The 18750-nt window shown below is 35.5% G+C and overlaps 1 protein-coding gene across 1 annotated transcript; it reads right to left on the reverse strand.

Annotated features, from left to right (window-relative positions):
• Window positions 1–10777: 10777 nt before the first annotated feature.
• LOC311594704 (olfactory receptor 4K3-like) lies at window positions 10778–11695 on the reverse strand (the record flags this gene model as incomplete). Its single annotated transcript, XM_084776603.1, has 1 exon — window positions 10778–11695. The coding sequence occupies one exon, from the start codon at window positions 11693–11695 to the stop codon at window positions 10778–10780; it is 918 nt and encodes a 305-aa protein (XP_084632729.1).
• Window positions 11696–18750: the final 7055 nt, after the last annotated feature.

Consider the following 18750-nt stretch of genomic DNA (forward strand, 5'->3'; position numbering starts at 1 on the left):
CAGACTTCCCTGCCAGTCCATAGAAGGCTCCAGGTGTTGGCAACCACATCGGCAGGGTATCCAAAGCCCAGCTAAAGATCAGATAACTGGCTGTACCTACACTATTTTGAATTGAACCTTGGGCTACAGATCATGAGCACTGGCCTTTGCTGGCCCAGTGGGGGAGCCCAGGTTATGGACAAAGTCCCCTGAAACAGAAACCAGGTTACTTGCCTGATACAAGGAAGGTCTCCCTGTCCCCACAAGTGAAGGTTCTTGGCCTATGGACACTCACCAATGACCACTTTCAGCGACCAGTGAAGTACAACAGAAACCACCTCCCAATGTTAGAGAAAGTAAGATGACAAAAGGCCACTGTAAAAACACAATCAACAATAACTGAAACAATTTGGCATCTCTAAAACCCTGTTATCCCAAAGAATTCAACCCTGGCGACTCAAACACAACTGAAGCATAAGAAAATTACCTCAAATTCTCAGTAATGAAGATGATAATGGAGGAAACAAATAAAATCCATAAGCAAATACATGAAGATGAAGCTGTGAGAAGACAAAACCTAAGGATAATAGGAATTGAGGAAAGATAAAGACTCCTGGCTCCAAGGGCCAGGAAATATTTTCAACAAAATCATAAAAGAAAAATTCCCCAATTTAAAGAAGGAGATGCATATAAACATACGAGATGACTACAGAACACCAAATAGAATAGCACAGAAAAGAAAATCTTCCAGCCACATTATAATCAAAACACAAAATGTGCAGAACAAAGAAAAAATATTAAAAGTGGTAAAGGAAAAAGTTGAAGTAACATATAATGGCAAACCTGTCGGAATTACACCCACCTCCTCAACAGAGACCATAAAAGCCAGAAGGGTCTATGGAGAGGTTCTGCAAACCATAAGAGAGCACAGCTGCCAGTCTAGACTACTATACCCAGCACAACATTCAATAACTATTGATAGAAAAAACAACATATTCCATAACAAAAAAATTCTAACAGTACCTATGTATAAATCCAGCACTACAGAATTTACTAGAGGGAAAATTCCAAGGCAAAGTGACAAACTATAACCAAAACAACATAGGAAATAGATAACTTCATTGTTGCAAAACATAACCACACAAACACTCTACTAAAACCAACAGTCACTTAACCGTCAATGGTCATTAATATCTCTCAAAATCAATGGTCTCAATTCTCCATTAAAAACACACAGACTAATTGAATGGACATAGAAAAAACCCCAACATTCTTCTGCATTCAAGCAACACATTTCAGCCACAATGACAGACATTACCATAGCATATAAAGATTTAAAGGATATTCCAAGCAAAAGGACACAAGAAGCAGCTGGTGTAACCATTTTAATATCTAATAAAATAAAATTTCAACCAGAAGAGATGAGAAAGGACACTTTATACTCATAAAAGGAAAATTCAACCAAGATGACATCACAATTTTGAATATCTAAACCTCCAATACAAGGGCACCCAAATGTGTAAAAGAAATATTAATAAATCTTAAACCAAACATCAATTCCTAAACATTAATAGTAGCCGACTTCAACACCACACTTTCATCAAAGGAGAGGTCAACAAAACAGAAACGAAACTGAGAAATAATGACAATAACCAATGTCATGAATCAAATGGTTCTAACAGCTATTTATAGAACTTTTTACCCAAATACAAAAGATTATACCATCTTCTCAGCACTGCATGGAACCTTCTCCAAAATTGATCATATAATTGGTCACAAAGCAAGCCTCAACAGATACAAGAAGATTAAAATAATACCTTGTATCCTATCAGATCACCATGGACTAAAGCTGAACTTCAACGTTTATAGAAATATCAAAAAGCCTACACACACATGGAAACTAAACAACTGTCTACTCAATGACAACTGAGGCAGGGAAGAAATAAAGAAAGAAATTAGGGACTCTTAAAATTCAATGAAAACAAAGGTACAACATACCCAAATTTATGTCACACATTGAAAGCAGTGTTAAGAGGAAAACTCATAGCACTAAGTGCCTTCATAAAAAGATTTGAAACATCTCATATAGGCAACTTAAGAAGGCATCTGGATGCCCTAGGAAAAAAGAAACAGAAACACCAAAGAGGAGTAAATGGCTGGAAATAATCAAACTCAGGGCTGAAATCAATAAATTAGAAACAAAGTGAACAATTCAAAGAATCAACAAAACCAAGACATCATTCTTTGAGAAAATCAACATGATTGACAAACCATTAGCCAAACTAAATAAAAGACAGAGAGACATTATCCTATTCAAAAAATTCAGAAAAAAAATAGAGACATAACAACAGACACTGAAGAAATACCAAGAATCGTTAGGTCCTACTTCAAAGGCTTATACATCACAAAATTTGAAGGAAATGGATAGTTTTCTTGATTGATTCCACTTGTCAAAGTTGGATCAAGATCAGATAAACAAATTAAGTAGTCCTATATCTCCTACAGAAATACTAGCAGTCCCTAGAAGTTTCCCAACCAAAAAAAAGTGCGCAGGCCCAGATGGACTCAGTGCAGATTTCTACCAGACCTTCAAATAAGAGCTAATATCATTTAATCTTCAAGATATTCCACAAAATATAAATGGATAGAACATTCCCAAACTCATTCTATGAGGCCACAGTCACCTTGATATTACTAAACCTCACAAGACCCAACAAAGAAAGAGAATTTCAGACCAACTTCTTTTATGAACATTGAAGCAAAAATACTCAGTAAAATACTCTCAAATCAATCAACCCAAGAGCACATTAAATATATCATTCACCATGACCAAGTAGGCTTTATTCCAAGCATGCAGGGATAGTTTAATGTATGGAAATCCATCAATGTAATCCACAATATAAACAAATTGAAAGAAAAACAACACATGATCATCTCCTTAGATGCAGAAAAAGCATTTGATAAAATCCAACACCCATTTATATTTAAAGTTTTGTAGAGATCGTGAATATGAGGCACATATCTAAATGTAATAAGGCTCTATATAGCAAGCCAATAGCCAACATCAAATTAATGGGGAGATACTCAAGGAAATTGCATGAAAATCAAGGACTAGACAAGGCTGCCCACTCTCTCCATATCTCATCAATATAATTCTTGTCTAGCTAGAGCAATAAGACAACAAAAGGAAATCAAAGGGATACAAATGGGAAGGGAGGAAGTCAAATTATCCCTATTCACAGATGATATGATAGTGTACATAAGAGACCCCCTAAATTCCACTAAAGATGTTGTACAGCAAGATAAACACTTTCAGGATTGTGGTTGCATATGAAATTAACTCAAAAAAAGTCAGTAGTCCTTCTGTATACAAATGGCAATCTTGCTGAGAAAGAAATTAGGGAAACTACACCCTTCACGATAACTACAAGTAATATAAAATATCTAGGAGTAACTCTAACTAAGCAAGTGAAGGACTTGTATGAAAAAAACCCTGCAAATCTCTGTAGAAGAAATTTGAAGATGACATCAGAAGATGGAAAGATCTCCCTATTTCATGGATTGGGAGACTTATAATAGTAAAAATGGTGATCTTACTGAAAGCATTTTACAGATTCCATGCAATCTCTATAAAAATACCTACATAATTTTTAAAGACAGTGAAAGATCAATTCTCAATTTCATATGGAAAAACAAAAAAACCAAGAATAGCTAATACAATCCTGTACAATAAAAGATCCTCCAGAGGAATCTCCATCCCTGATCTCGAGCTGTGCTATAGAGCAACAGTAATAAAAACAGCATGGTACTGGCATAGCAATAGGCTGGTTGATCAATGGAATTGAATCAAAGATGCAGAAATAAATTCACACACCTATGGACACTTCATTTTTGACAAAAAAGCCAAATTTATTCAATGGAAAAAGGGTAGCATCTTCAACAAATAGTGCTGGTCTAACTGGATATTTATATTTACAAAAATGCAAGTAGATCCATATTTATTACCATGAACAAAACTCAAGTCCAAGTGGATTAAAGACCTTAATATAAAACCAGAGACACTAAATTTCTTACAAGAGAAAATGGGAAATAGCCTTGAACTCATTGGTACAGGAGATAAATTACTGAACAGAACACAAACAGCCCAGGCTCTAAGATCAAATATTAATAAATTGTACCTCATGAGGCTGAGAAGCTTTTGTAAGTCAGAAGACACTGTCAACAGAAAAAATCACAGAATGGGAAAAGTTCTTCACTAACCCTATATCTGAGAAAGGGCTAATATCCTAAATATATAAATAACTCAAGAAATTAAACACAATTAAACCAAATAACCCAATTAAGAAATGGTGCTCAGAATTAAAGGGAGAATTCTCAATATAGGAATATCAAATGGCTGAGAAATACTTAAAGAACTGCTCAACATCCTTAGTCAACAGAAATGAAAATCAAAATGACTCTGAGATTCCATCTTACAGCCATCATAATGGCTAAGATAACTCAAGTCAAAGCACATGCTGGTGAGGATGTGATGAAAGGGGCACACACCTTCATTGCTGGTGGGAGTGCAAACATGTACAACAACTTTAGAAATCAATCTTGTGCTTTCTCCAAAAACTGGGAATAGAGCTAACTTGAGACCCAGCTATTACACAGCCGGGAATATACCCAAAAGATGCTCCACTACACAACAAGGGCATTTGCCCAACTATCTTTATAGCAGCCTTATTCGTAATAGCCAGAATCTGGAAACAACCTATATGTCCCTCAGTCGAAGAATGGATAAAGAAACTGTGGTACATTCACACTGTGGAATAGTACTCAGCTATTAAAAACAAGGAAATCTTGAAATTTACAGGCAAATTGATGGAACTAGAATGATCATCCTGAGTGAGTTAACCCAACACCAGAAAGATACAAATGGCATATACTCACTTATAATTGGACACTAGCCCAACAGGCATGTCCTCTGAGAGTTTTCAGTTTGTTGGGGTTTGGGATAGATGCTGTGATTTCTTATTGGTATTCCCAGTGAGAGAGGTATGGGAAAATGGGGGAAAGGAATGACTCAGAGGGTCCTGGAACCCTACAAAGAGAGCATCAAGGCTGGCACATCTACACCCAGGGAGGTCTGCTCAAACTATTGTATCAAGCAAGGACAATGCATGCAGTAGACCTATATATCCCCTATTCAGACCTAAGCAATGAACAGGACATTATCCACAGTTGTGTGGAAAACAAGGACTGGCTCTAACATGAACTATAGTGCCCCCTATTTGACTACTTCCCCTTGGTTGGCAGGCCTGGTGGCACTCAGAGGCTACTAGAAGACTACTAGGAGACTACTAGGACAAGACCTAATAGGCTGTGATCACATGATGGAGGTGAAGGTCTCCTTCTGTCACAGGCCTACGAGAGGGCAATAGGGTGAAATCAGGAGGGAGGGAGGAATGAGAGGATATAAATCATGGGATAACAATTGAGTTGTAATCTGAATAAATTAATAAAATTAAAAAATTTAATTTAAAAAGAAGAAAGAAAAAAGAATGAGTGGTTGAATATAAGAAGGTTGGAGAAGTAAGGGGAACTATGCAATTCTATTTTGATAAAAAATTCAAAATCTAAAAAAAATTAAAAAAATAAAATCAGGAGTTTAATAGCTCCCTCCCTTACTTATGGTTATAAGTTTTATTGCAGTTATACTCAGTCAGCCATAGTCCAAAATTATTCCATGGAAAATTATAGAAATAAACAATTCACATATTTTAAATAACTCTTACTATAGAGTTGTTATAGTTGTTGTGTACTGTCATTGTTCCTGATCTGTTCCTACTGTGAACAAGAATTCATGAAAAGCTCTGGGTTTGAAGGTTGGCTGCCTCATTAGAACTGCAGCGATGTTGAGAGGTTGAACCATTGTAGCCAAAGCCAACTTACAATGTATCTTAGGCGAGATCCAAGATGGCGGCAAGCAGTGTGGACCGTGTTTGGAAGCTCCAGTGAACAATTCAGGGAATTGGATTGTCATTAGACCTCTAAACATCCATTCCTTGCCCACCTTTGAGTGAGAGTGAACACTCTATGACTAATAGATGAAAAAATCCTTTTGGAATGTATTAATTTGGCAGCCACCAGCTTCTACCAACCCCAAAGCTAACACTGTCACCAGATGGCTTCTGAGGAGGGCGGCTGAGATTTCTTCTCTGCAGTATGCACCTTCCTAATGTTTCGGCCAATGTATTTGAAAGGTGTCTTGCTTTTGATTTTTCCTTGTTCTGTTATGATGAAAACTTCAGGACACTTCTTTCTCTTTGGAATGTGGAATTTGGGGGTGGGGATTAAGTTAACTCTGTGTTCCTGGTCAATGGTTACTCACACTTGGTTCCAAATTAAATTACCTATTATCTCCTTTGGAAAAGAAAGAAATATGTTTGCGAGGTAAAAAATTATTATTTTCCAATGAAGTCTCACTGAGTATATTAACTACACATAAGGGTAGGCCCTAAGTCCAGCAGTAAACAAGTAACACAAAATGAATTCAATATTTGTAAACATTTTTGTTTCATATTGATTTATTTAGGTTTTTTTTTCTTGCTTGTCTTTTGAATTATAATATAGTTTCTGATTTTGTGTTTTTATGACTTTTTACTAGTGTTTCTCTGTTTCTTTTTCTTTATTTTGTTTATTTATTTTTTGTTGTTTGCCTATTTTATAATGAGACAAAGAAACAAAGGGGTTAGTGGATTGGTGAATATGTGAGTTGGACATGGAAGTTGTTAGGGTAGGAATATAAATCATCAGAATAAGTTGTGTGATAAAATATTATTAAATTAAAATAAAAACAATTAAACAAGCAAGCAAACAAACAAATAATTCTGTATCTTTGTTCCTTTCTACATTCTAATTACTTATTCTGTCTAATTCCTCATCAGTAAAGCCACAAACTTGTAATAGTTAAACAATAATGATTTTACATAAAGTAAAGAAGTTGCAAATGGGCAACTTTTCCAAGCACATTTCAGATTATAATCATACCTGGAAACTTAATGTATGAAAAGCCTCTTTACACACTGATCCATCTTGTATGCCAAAGCTAATAGGAATTACATGACTATGCCAGTTTATTCTTCCCAGTGTGAGTAGTTGTATTTTAATAATAACACATACACACACACATGCACACATGTATGCATACACATGTATAAACACATATATATCATTAAAATAAGATGTACTTAAGTCAATGAATAGTTACATGTGGTATATAATGGAGAGATTTTCAATATATAACACAATATTGTATTCTGGCACAAACACTAAGTAAATTTTACCCATCATAAAAATTGTTCTGGCATAAGAAAGACTCCTAGGGCTTTTTAGGTTGAAAGCAATAATTGAATAAACTCATTTTAGACTTTTGTAGTTTGATTGGAAATCTATCTGCCTAACTTCATGCATTTGGAAATGGATATTTAATAACATAAGATAAATTTTATGACCCTAAATAAATCAATTTTGCTTCCATCACATTTAGATCTAGCACTTCTGATCATCAAATATGTAATGTTTAAAGTGGGACTGTGTAGCTGACATATGGTATGTTTAGATAAAACACAATCATGACCAAGGCAACGTATAAGAGAGAATTTAATTTTGGGGCTCATGGTTTTAGAGGGTTAGAGTCTATGGCAGGGAGCATTGTGGCAGTCAGGCAGGCATGGCGCTGGAGCAGTAGCTTAAGAGCTCAAATCTTATTCCTAAGTATGACTCAGAGAGAGTTAACTGGGAATGACAGGGAGTTTTGAAAGCTCAAAGTCCACCCCTAGTAGGTATGCTATGCCTCACATTCCTTTCGTAACAGTTCTACTAACTACAGACCAAACATGTAAATATATGAGACTACGGTGAATATTTTTATCCAAACCACTATATTCCAATAGCTGGGTGCTATAGGTTCTGGCAATATTGTAATGCAAAAGACACATAGTCCAACATCAGTCCCAATTGGTTTTTTAAAATAGTTTGAAAATAGTTTAAAAGTCTGCACCCTCTTCTGAAGCCCAAAGAAATCTCTTAATTTTAACAACCTACAAAATCAAATTGTGGGAGTTTTCTATTTTTGTTTTTCTTCTACAATATGGGTTTTGGGGACTGAGCTCAGATCCTCTGGGTTGGCCCCAAGTTTCTTTACAACTGTCCTCTATTGTGTTTCTTCTGAAAAGACACATTACTTAGATAAAATATTACTGAATTGGTAAAAATTTAATTAAAGTTGTATTATAAATAACACGAATATTAAGAGCTCATTTTATAACATAATTATATAGTTTAGTTAGAAGTCCTCAAGGTGTTATGTTGTTATAATATGGCTGTGGGCAGGTGAGAAAAAGTAGTGTGTAGATTTCAAATCACTTTTATAATAATGGTGACTTGTCTCTTCTTGGTAACCTGCTGTCCTTCCTCTGAGTGCCACCATGTCTCCCCCTCCAGGGGACATGGTCAAAGGTGAGGCACCAGAGTATGTGAGAAAGTAATACCCCACTCTCCACTCTACTGTGGAGAATGTTCTGACCATTGGCTAGATCTGGGTAGGGATTTAAAGTTTACCGCCTGTATTGTCCTTGGCTGGTGCCTTAGTTTGAGCCGGACCCCTGTGCCCAAATCTGCCTACCATAATGTTCTACTTGTCGGTTTCTAGGACCCTCTGGATCCTTCTACTTTGCCATTCTCCCATGCTTCTCTCATCTAGAGTCCCACTAGAATGTCCTCCCCTCTGTCTCAGTTTCCTGGTAAGTGAAGGCTTTCGTGGGACATGCCCCTTGGGCTAATATGCAGATATAAGTGAGTATATGTCATTTGAATTTGAGTCTTTCTGTTTCTGGGTTAACTCACTCATTATGATCATTTCTAGCTCAATCCATTTATCCACAGATTTCGGGAATTCCTTGTTTTTAATAGCTGAGTAGTATTCCATAGTGTATATGTACCACAGTTTCTTTATCCATTCTTCTACTGATGGACACTGGGGGAGGTAATCCCCCTCAGGAACAGTCATAGAGGAGGGGAATAAGGGGAAAATGGGAGGGAGGGAATAATAGGAGGATACAAGGGATGGGATAACCATTGAGATGTAACAAGAATAAATTAATAAAAAAAGAAAAGAAAATGCATTAATTAAAAAAAAATAATGGTGACTTGATCCATGAATAAGTGGGTAGAAAGAAGGTAAGAGCTTAGAAGTAGTGAAAAGAGATATGAAATGCTCATTTTTTTTGGCAAGGCACCAATGCATTCATGATTTCAAGGCTTTTAACTATGGGCCCCACACAGATGATAGTCAATAGTTGACTGTACAGCAGTGAAAAGGCTCTGTAGTCGTAAACCTCCTTCCTGAACAGTGAGTATCTGATGATTCGGGTGAAAGGCCAGACATAATTTGTTGTGACCAACTGATGAGCTCACCATTATCCAGGTATATTTACAAACCAATGGGCACACAGAGTGCTATGGTTCAACCCAGTGAGTGAATAAGCAAAACAAAAATACATAGATGCAGAAAGGAATTCCTGTGTATAGGAAGGGAGAAATGAGTGGGAGGAAGAAAAAAGCTCACAGATAGTAATCAGATACAATCAGCACTTGCAGATATTGTCAAAGAACATTATTTAATAAAAATAAGGTGCCTTATAATGAAGAGTTAGCATAGTTGAGTAAGCATTTTCTGAATAAGAAACCAAAACATCCACCATATGTATACGGCAGGATGCATGGCAGGACAAAAACCCATGCTTAATTGTAATCATTTGATTTCTAAATAACATGATGCAGGTGTTTGCATGTTTTGTTAGATAATTTATAACAGCTTACTTAACTTAGTGGAATATATATATATATTGTTTATAACAATTACCTCATACATATTAGGACAAATATTAAAGAAATTATGACTTACATTTTTGGATATAAACTTGATTACAAATTTATATATATAGTTTTATCCCAAAAATGACATACATTATCAAATGGTAAATAACATGAACATTATACATATTATATTTTCAAGAGCATGTAAGGTTTATCTAACTGTCCTTGAAAGTTATGCTATTTCCTTATATAAAGTAAAATAATTATCATGCAAATGAATTGATGGAAATATCATCAAATATTATAAATGCCTTTTTCTTTCAGTCACATGTAAATCAAAATTCTAAATTGGCATGAATAGTTAAGACAGAAAACTGACATAGGCCATGTAGAGATGAGTTCACTAGCACTATGATTGTATTTTTTACCTTTTTGATTTCTAGAGAATGCAGACTTCAGAAGTTTATTATTTTCTGTAGCCAATTAGAATTAGGTTGTCACATAATGCTGTATATGTATCTTAAGAGTTAATATTGAATAAGTAATTCAGATAACATATTGTTGATAATAATCAAGTGGTTAATAATCTACTGATTAATAATAATATAGTGATTGTTCAGTGTTGGGGACACTCGTAGCATTGAGTAAATTTCGGTGATTATCATATTTATAATTTTTTTTATCATCTTCTAAACTTCAAACACAAACATGTTTATTATACTGAAGAATTACTTTTTTAAAGTAGTAAAGCAGTAAATGTTAGACTTTCATGTGTGCTTTCATAGTAATTATTTTAATAACCATACATTAATAGCTACCAAGAGGTTGCTTGCAAAAACGATAAATAGTTCAAATTTGATTCAAGATGTGGCTAAAGTGGTTTGTAGGAAACATAATTTCTGATTATGTGAAAAGTCTAAAAATTATTCTGAATTCACATGTGATTTATTAGCTTCTTTATGGCATTCTTAATATCTTTGTTTCTCAATGTATAGATGGCTGGATTCAGGAGTGGTGTGATGACTGTATAAAACACAGCTAGAAACTTGTCTACCCAAGTGATGTTGACTGGCCATAGATAGATAAAAATGATAGGTCCAAAGAACAACACAACCACTATGATATGAGATGTACAGGTAGAGAGTGCCTTTGATGAGCCATCTTTAGAGTGAAGCTGAACAGTTAATAAAATGTAAGTGTAAGATATCAGCAAGAGAATGAAACAAGTTGTTGCTAACACACCACTGTCAGCTTTTATCACAATTCCCAGAGTATCTGTATTCATGCAGGCTAATTTCATCACCAAAGGAATATCACAGAAAAAGCTGTCTATTACTCTAGGTCCACAGAAAGGTAGCTCCAAAATCAGAATCAGTTGACTCATGCCATGTATAAATCCAATGACCCATGATATCAAAACAAGGCAGATGCACTTCTGTCTGTCCATGATGCTGCTGTAGTGGAGTGGCCTGCAGATGGCCACATATCGGTCATAGGCCATTGTCACAAGGAGCACCATCTCACCCCCTCCAAAGAAATGCACACAGAGGATCTGGCTCATGCAGCCCCAGAAGGAAACGGTTTTATTCTCTTTTAGGAGGTCTATGATCAGTTTGGGTGTATTTACTGAGGATAGGCAGAAATCAATAAATGAGAGATTAGCTAACAGAAAGTACATGGGAGAGTGGAGATGACGGTCAATGATGATTAATATCACAACAAGGATGTTTCCTACCACAGTCATCAGGTAGAGGATAGAAAACGGCAGCAGGAGGAAAATCTGTAGTTCTTTTGAAGTACAAAGTCCCTGAAAAATAAACTCGGATACCACAGTCTGGTTATAGTCTCCCATTTAATAAACAAGACTAATGGTCTTCTGTGAGACAGACAGACAGAGAGAGAGAGAGAGAGAGTGAGAGAGAGAGAGAGAGAGAGAGAGACAGACAGACAGACAGACAGACAGACAGACAGACAGATAGACAGACAGACAGAGACAGAGAGAGATCTGTATGGTGAACTCTTGGAATGGAAACAATAACTTTTTTTTTTTGCTAAAAGTCAACGAAGCAGATATAATGCAAATTGAAATCTCAGCAATTTTTCCAATTGAAATTTAATATATGTCTTTCTTGTGTTTCTATATTGTGTCTTAGCAGGGATTGTTTCTTTATGTAGAATGATTGCTTAACAGTTTCACACATCTGAAATACAATATGTATAATTTCAAAATTAGTATATTGTACAATGACAATCTAATGACATATTTCAAAAACAAATTCAAAATTCCCAGGCATGCCTGTGTATCAACACACAGAATTTAACCCAGTTTACTACAAAGTGTGAGAAAAATCTATTCATCAACTAAGTTGAGAACACGGGTGCTAAAGATACATTGTCAGTACTCCCTTTTCTTGACCTTTGGACTTATCCATTGGAGTGTATCTCTGAATAGCCATATATTCTTAGGTCTGAAGTATGTTACCCATGGTCGTGTACTTAATGGCTTTCATCTGTAAATGTTGAGATCCTTCCTTCATCCCTCCATCCCTTCCTTTCTTAGCTTCTCCTTCTCCACTGTCTTTCCTCCCCTGCCTCCATCCTTCCTTTCTTCTTTCCCCCTCTCCTTCCTTCCTTTCCCTCCCTCCCTCCTTCCTTCTTAGACTTTCTCCCTTTAGGCTTCATCTTTATTTCTGTACTTTTAAAATTATTATTTTTAGGATTGAAATTTGAATATTAAAACATCAATCTATTTGCACATATTGTACAATTTCTAAGTTAAGCACCTTAAACTCACATTTTTGTTGAAAATGATGTTTAATGATTTTTTTTTTGTGAAAATCAGTTCACTGAAGTAATAAAGCTAGAGTGCAAACAAATCTGTCTGTCTTCGAAGCCTCAAAATCACTTTGGACTAGCAGATAACTGATAGGAAACTTGATTTTGAGAACCCTGAAAAAAATTAACGACATTAGCAAAAACAAGGCATTTTTCTTTTTAAAGATCAAATATAAAAACGGTACTTATATAAAAGGTAATTTCATTGTGTTCAAAAGTCAGTGTACTTAACCTTTGGATATCAGCTGCATTTTCACATGCTTTTTATTGGTTTTGTGGATTACTAGTGAACTATGATTACTCTAACAAAAAAACCACTCTCATAATCTTCCAGTCTCTACTAACTTGTCTCCTACTGTACTCTGTATCTTGAGAAAATACAGCATCCACTAATACAAAGAAAATCATAAAATTTAGAGTAAGTTAGAATAAGTGTAGTGGCCTGAAAGCACAATATTGCACAAAGCTATGAGACTTGGAAGTAAGAGGACAGTAAGAAATCATTAGATACGAACATGTAAAGCTGCTTTAAGTTTTCAGAAGTCTCAAGAATATTTTGGAAGGGGAAACTTGTACAACAGTTTTTGTTAAGCATAACAATTGCAAATACAAAACTTACTATAAAATCATGAAGGCAATAAAAAGGAAAGAAAAATATGCTACTAAAACAACCAAACTTTAAATGATTAATTGCAACAAAAATAAAAATACAACAATCATTTTATGATGTACTCCCACTATAGGAATCACCTTGTAATAAGTCTTCCTTTTTGATTGATGCTGCCTCTCATTCCCTCTTGAATCGAAAGTTATAACATTGTAGTTTCTGCTGTGACCAGTTTTTCTGAGAGTGTTTCTCCTCGGTGTGGCTTATATACCGTAACAACAGTTCTGTCTGCCTTGGAAATTTTCCCATTATTAGATTAAACAGGACCAAATGGTTGGAAAGACTTTTGCTTTCAGTGTCCTTAGGGATCGGTAGCATCCAACTTCTCTTGAATTTAATAAAAGAACACAATAATAAAGAAAACAATTCCTTCCATTTAGTAAACATTTTGTAATTTCTGCATTGGTATTTTGTATATGTTTTGACAATACACAAGTTTTAGAAAAATCAGATGGGACAGTAGTAATATGCTATAGCAGGTAAAGACACTAGTTGTCAAACCTGATGGCCTTAGTCAATCTATGCTACCCATATGGTAGAAAGAGAGTTCATCTCCTTCAAGAAGTTTTCTGACATCCACACAATTGTCTGTTGCATGGGTGAGTATACGTATATGTTCAGGCCTACACAGTGTCATGAAAAAAAATGTTGACCAATAACTGGAGAGCCTAAGAAACTCAAACTCAGAAACCAGAATCATTTATTCCTTCACTGACTTGAACATAGAAGTGGGTTTAAACAACCTGTTGATATAAAAAGATTAGTCACACCCCAAGATAGTAAGGTGTTGATACTAATTGTTTTTGGCTGAAAACGTGAAAGTTAGAAATATGTAGATTGACTAGCAATAGGAAAGTGAAATATAGTGATCAGGAGACAACACAGAAGGGATAGAAAATAACAGGTTAATGTGGCTCATGTCTTTACTTGTAATATGCACAATGGTGAGGCAGGGCACATAGGTTCAGGGATTTTCTAGCCTACAAAATGACCCTTTTGTACTAAAACATTTAATAGTAAAGAATGAAAACTGCTTTTTAAACTGAGTGAATAAGCGCATGTTTTTTGTTTTGTATAATTTGCTTTGATTTTCAAATATTTGTTTATTTATTCCATCTCTTCTGTTTAATGAGTTCTTCCAATCAGGAGACAATAATTTCTGTTATGTTTCACATTACTGTTGTTCTTGACAAACAAAACTTTGCCTGTATTTTTGTTTGTTTGTTTGTTTGCATGAGTTACTGTGGAGGCCACATACATATATTGAGTTCTTTCACAACAGCTAAATAATTAATCAATAATATAGCTATAGAGTTACTTATTAACCTATTATTTCTTGTAAAAACAGAGTACACATATGGAAGTAAAATATAATAATGAATGCTAATGTCAGCATATAACTTCTACTAATTTTTTTTTTGCAAAAGATACCATTATCTCACTTAAACATTACAAGATTCCCAGTACTGTACTTTAACATACATTTTTATACACTGAGACACTGAATTTTAGAGGAATGAAGTATCAGAGTTAGTTTTACATGCACAGCTAAAGAATATATTAGTAATTCATGCTCCTAGTTATCACACTATGTTCTCAGAGGGCAGTCCATTAAATATGCACTGAATTTTCCAAAGAGATCCATCAACTACATTTTATATAATTTTTACTTTCTTAAACTATTAATATAAAGCCTTCTTCTTTTTTTGTTTTCACTTACTTCTTTTTCTTCTTCTTTTCTTTTTTCTTTTTAATTTGTTCACTTTACATCACAATTGTAGCCCCCTCTCTCATCACCTCCAGGTCCCTTCCTCCTTCCTTCATCCCCTCCTCCCCCCCTCTTCTCATCAGAAAGGGGGAGACCATCTGACCTCAGCCTATCCAGTCTCATCTGGACTGCTTGTATCCTTGTTTATCCTTTTTCTTTGTGGCCTGGCAAGGCTGTCCCACCAGGAGGAAGTGATTGGGTGGGCACCAGAGTCCATGTCAGAAGTAGTCCCTGCTCCCACATGGAGTCTGTGATGCTTATCTACTACAACTGAGCAGAAGGTCTAGGTCCTCACCATGGTTGGTCCTTGGTTAGTGCATCAGTCTATGAGATAACCCCCATCCTCCACCTGGATTTGTTGGCTCCATTAGTTTTCTTGTGGAGTTTCTGTCCTCTCCAGAACTTTCTATCCTTCCATTCTTCCGTAAGACACACTGTGCTCCATTCTGAAGTTTGGCAGTGAGTCTCAGCCTCTGCTTTGATCTTACTTTGTGTGGTAGCACTTGGAAGGTGGCACCATCTGAGGATGATGTATGTAATGTCATTCTGGGATAGATAGCATTCGAGGCCAGCTTTGGTTACATGAAAGCTTGTAACCACTTTACTATACTAATACCTACAAATCAGTACTTGGTTCATCCATCATTAGAGAAGCTTCTTCTTAAAATAGATGAGTATAACTTTCATAATCAGACTTTTGTTGGACACATGCTCCTGAATAATGACACAGGGACTTTTAAAATTTTTTTCTTTTTTTATTAATTTATTCTTATTATATCTCAATGGTTATCCTATTCCTTGTATTCTCCCATTCTTCCCTCCCTCCCATTATCCCCTTATTCCCCTCCCCTATGACTGTTCCTGAGGGGGATTACCTCCCCCTGTATATGCTCATAGGGTATCAAGTCTCTTCTTGGTAACCTGGTGACTTTTTAAAAATTTAATTTTAATAATTTATTCAGATTACAACTCAATTATTATCCCATCACTTGCATCCTTCCATTCCTCCTTTCCTCTTGCTTCCACCATTTTATCCTTCCCTAGGTCTAAGACTGAGGGGGACACCCTCCCCGACTATATATTCATAGGCTATCATGTCTCATCTTGGTAGCCTGCTTATTCTTTCCTTGAGTTCCATCAGGCCTCCCCACCAAGGGGAGGTGGTCAAATATGGGGCACGAGAGTTCATGTCAGAGTCAATCCCCACTCTCAACATAACTGTGGAGAATGTCTTGACCACTGGGTAGATGAGAGTAGGGGTTCAATGTTTACTACTTGTATTGTTCTTGGTTAGTGCAATAGTTTGAGACCCTCCTGGGCCCTGATCCATGCATCATGATGTTCTTGTAGGTTTGTAGGATGCTAGTGTCCTTCTATTTCTTCATCACCTATATTTCTCTTACCTAGAGTATCAGTAGGATGTCCTCACATCTATTCCCATCTTCTGGTAAGTGAAGGGACATGTCTTTTGGGCTAGTGCCCAATTATAAGTGAGTGTATACCATGTGAGTCTGCTTCTTGGTTAACTCACATGGTATGATTTTTAGTCCCATCCATTTGTCCACAAATTTCAGAATTTCCTTGCTTTTAATAGCTGAGTAGTATTCCATAGTGTAAAAATACCACAGTTTCTTTCTCCATTCTTCAACTGAGGGGCATTTAGGCTGTTTCTAGGTTCTGGCTATTATGAATAAGGCTGTTATTACCATGATTGAGAATATGTCCTTGTTGTGTGGTGGAACATTTTCTGGGTATATTCCAAAGAGTGGAATAGCTGGGTCCTGAGGAAATCCTATTCCAGTTTTTCTGACAAAGTGCCAGATAGATTTCCAAAATGTTTGTACAAGTTTGCATTCCCACCAGCAATGAAGTAATGTTCCTCTTTCTCCAATCCTCACCAGCATGATGTGTCACTTGAGTTTTTGATCTTAGCCATTCTGATGGGTGTAAGACGGAATCTCAGAATCATTTTGATTTGCATTTCTCTGATGACTAAAGATGTTGAGCATTTCTTTTTTAAATTTTATTAATTTATTCATATTACATCTCAGTGGTTATCCCCTCCCTTGTATCCTCCCATTCCTCCCTCCCTCCCATTTTCCCCTTATTCCCTCCACTATGACTGTGACTGAGGGGGACTTCCTCCCCCTGTATATGCTCATAGGGTATCAGTTCTCTTCTTGGTAGCCTGCTATCCTTCCTCTGAGTGCCACCAGGCCCCCCCTTCCAGGGGTTGTGATCAAATATGGGGCACCATTATATACATCAAATGTATAATGCAGGGTTTTCATATGCAGTTGTATAAAAAAACAGTGTTATATTTAGCAAAACTATTAAATATAAAATGTATTATTACTTTATCTTTAGAAGAATATGATACTCTTCTATTAGCCCTATATATTCCATATCATAAAATCATATATTAAGATATTTTATTTCTCCCAAGAGAAGTTATTCATAAGTACGTGCAATAATGACAGTCAGGTCATAATCAGCACACTGCTATTGTTCTTATGAGTGAAGAGATTATATGAACTCTTTTTTCATTTGACGCAGAGGAACATTGCAGGGAGTTGTCATATCATGCTCAGTGCTCCCTTTAGTTGACTTCAGAAATTCAAGTTTGATCAAAAAGTATACTATGGTTCTTACTATAAGTGATTAGAGGAGACTTTCTGATGTACATTAAACAAATACCTATTAATACAGATAAATATAAGAAAGAGCTCAGTTATAGAGTACAGCAAAGAATTCTTTTCATTATATACACATTATATATATATACATTGCATATATATACACATACAAAACATTATATACATATATCATATATGCAAATATATAATACATATAACACATTATGTTGTAACTTAGTTAACATTTCTGTATGTGTTGTGACAGTTGTATGCACCAGTGAGATGTATTATCAGGTAACATAACTTGTTCCAAGCCTGATGATCTGAGTTATGTCATCAAGCTCAATTGAATTCCATATAGTAAGGGGGGAAATGAACCCTTCAAGTAGTCTTCTAGCATTCACACACATGTTATTGCATTAATACATGTAAACACATGCACATACACATGGCTGCATTCATGTGACCATGCACACACACATAACTATAATACTTTTTTTGAAAAAGAAAATTCATCTTTTCAGTAGTTTTATAGTTGTGCATATACATTTAGACAACCATCGTTGCCTCTGAAAATGGCAGCACAGCCAATTATTGTCTCCCAGACTCTCTTTTGGTACTTTGTTGTCAACCCACACCACACCTATGATTCAGGAAAGCAATCATATTTTAGTTTGTATAATTTCACTTTTATTTTTAAATCCATTTATTGTATATACTTAAAGTGAACACTATCATATTTTTATACACATATGTATAGTAAAATTGAACATTAGTATTTTACATGGACACTGTGCTTTAAAAATATTTGAAAATCTCTTCAACTCCTCATCATTTAATACTGCTCTGTTAACAGTAATTTTAATTCAGTACATTATTTTCTTCAATTATTAGCCATATAAGCTGTGAAATTATATGTCTTTTCATATTTTCTTTCTCATATTGATAACCTCAGATCTACTGTTTTCCCATTTGTTAAACTCTTTAAGTCTATGTATACA

Source organism: Acomys minous (assembly GCF_964271855.1).
Source record: "Acomys minous genome assembly, chromosome: 3".
In the NCBI taxonomy this organism is placed as follows: domain Eukaryota; kingdom Metazoa; phylum Chordata; class Mammalia; order Rodentia; family Muridae; genus Acomys; species Acomys minous.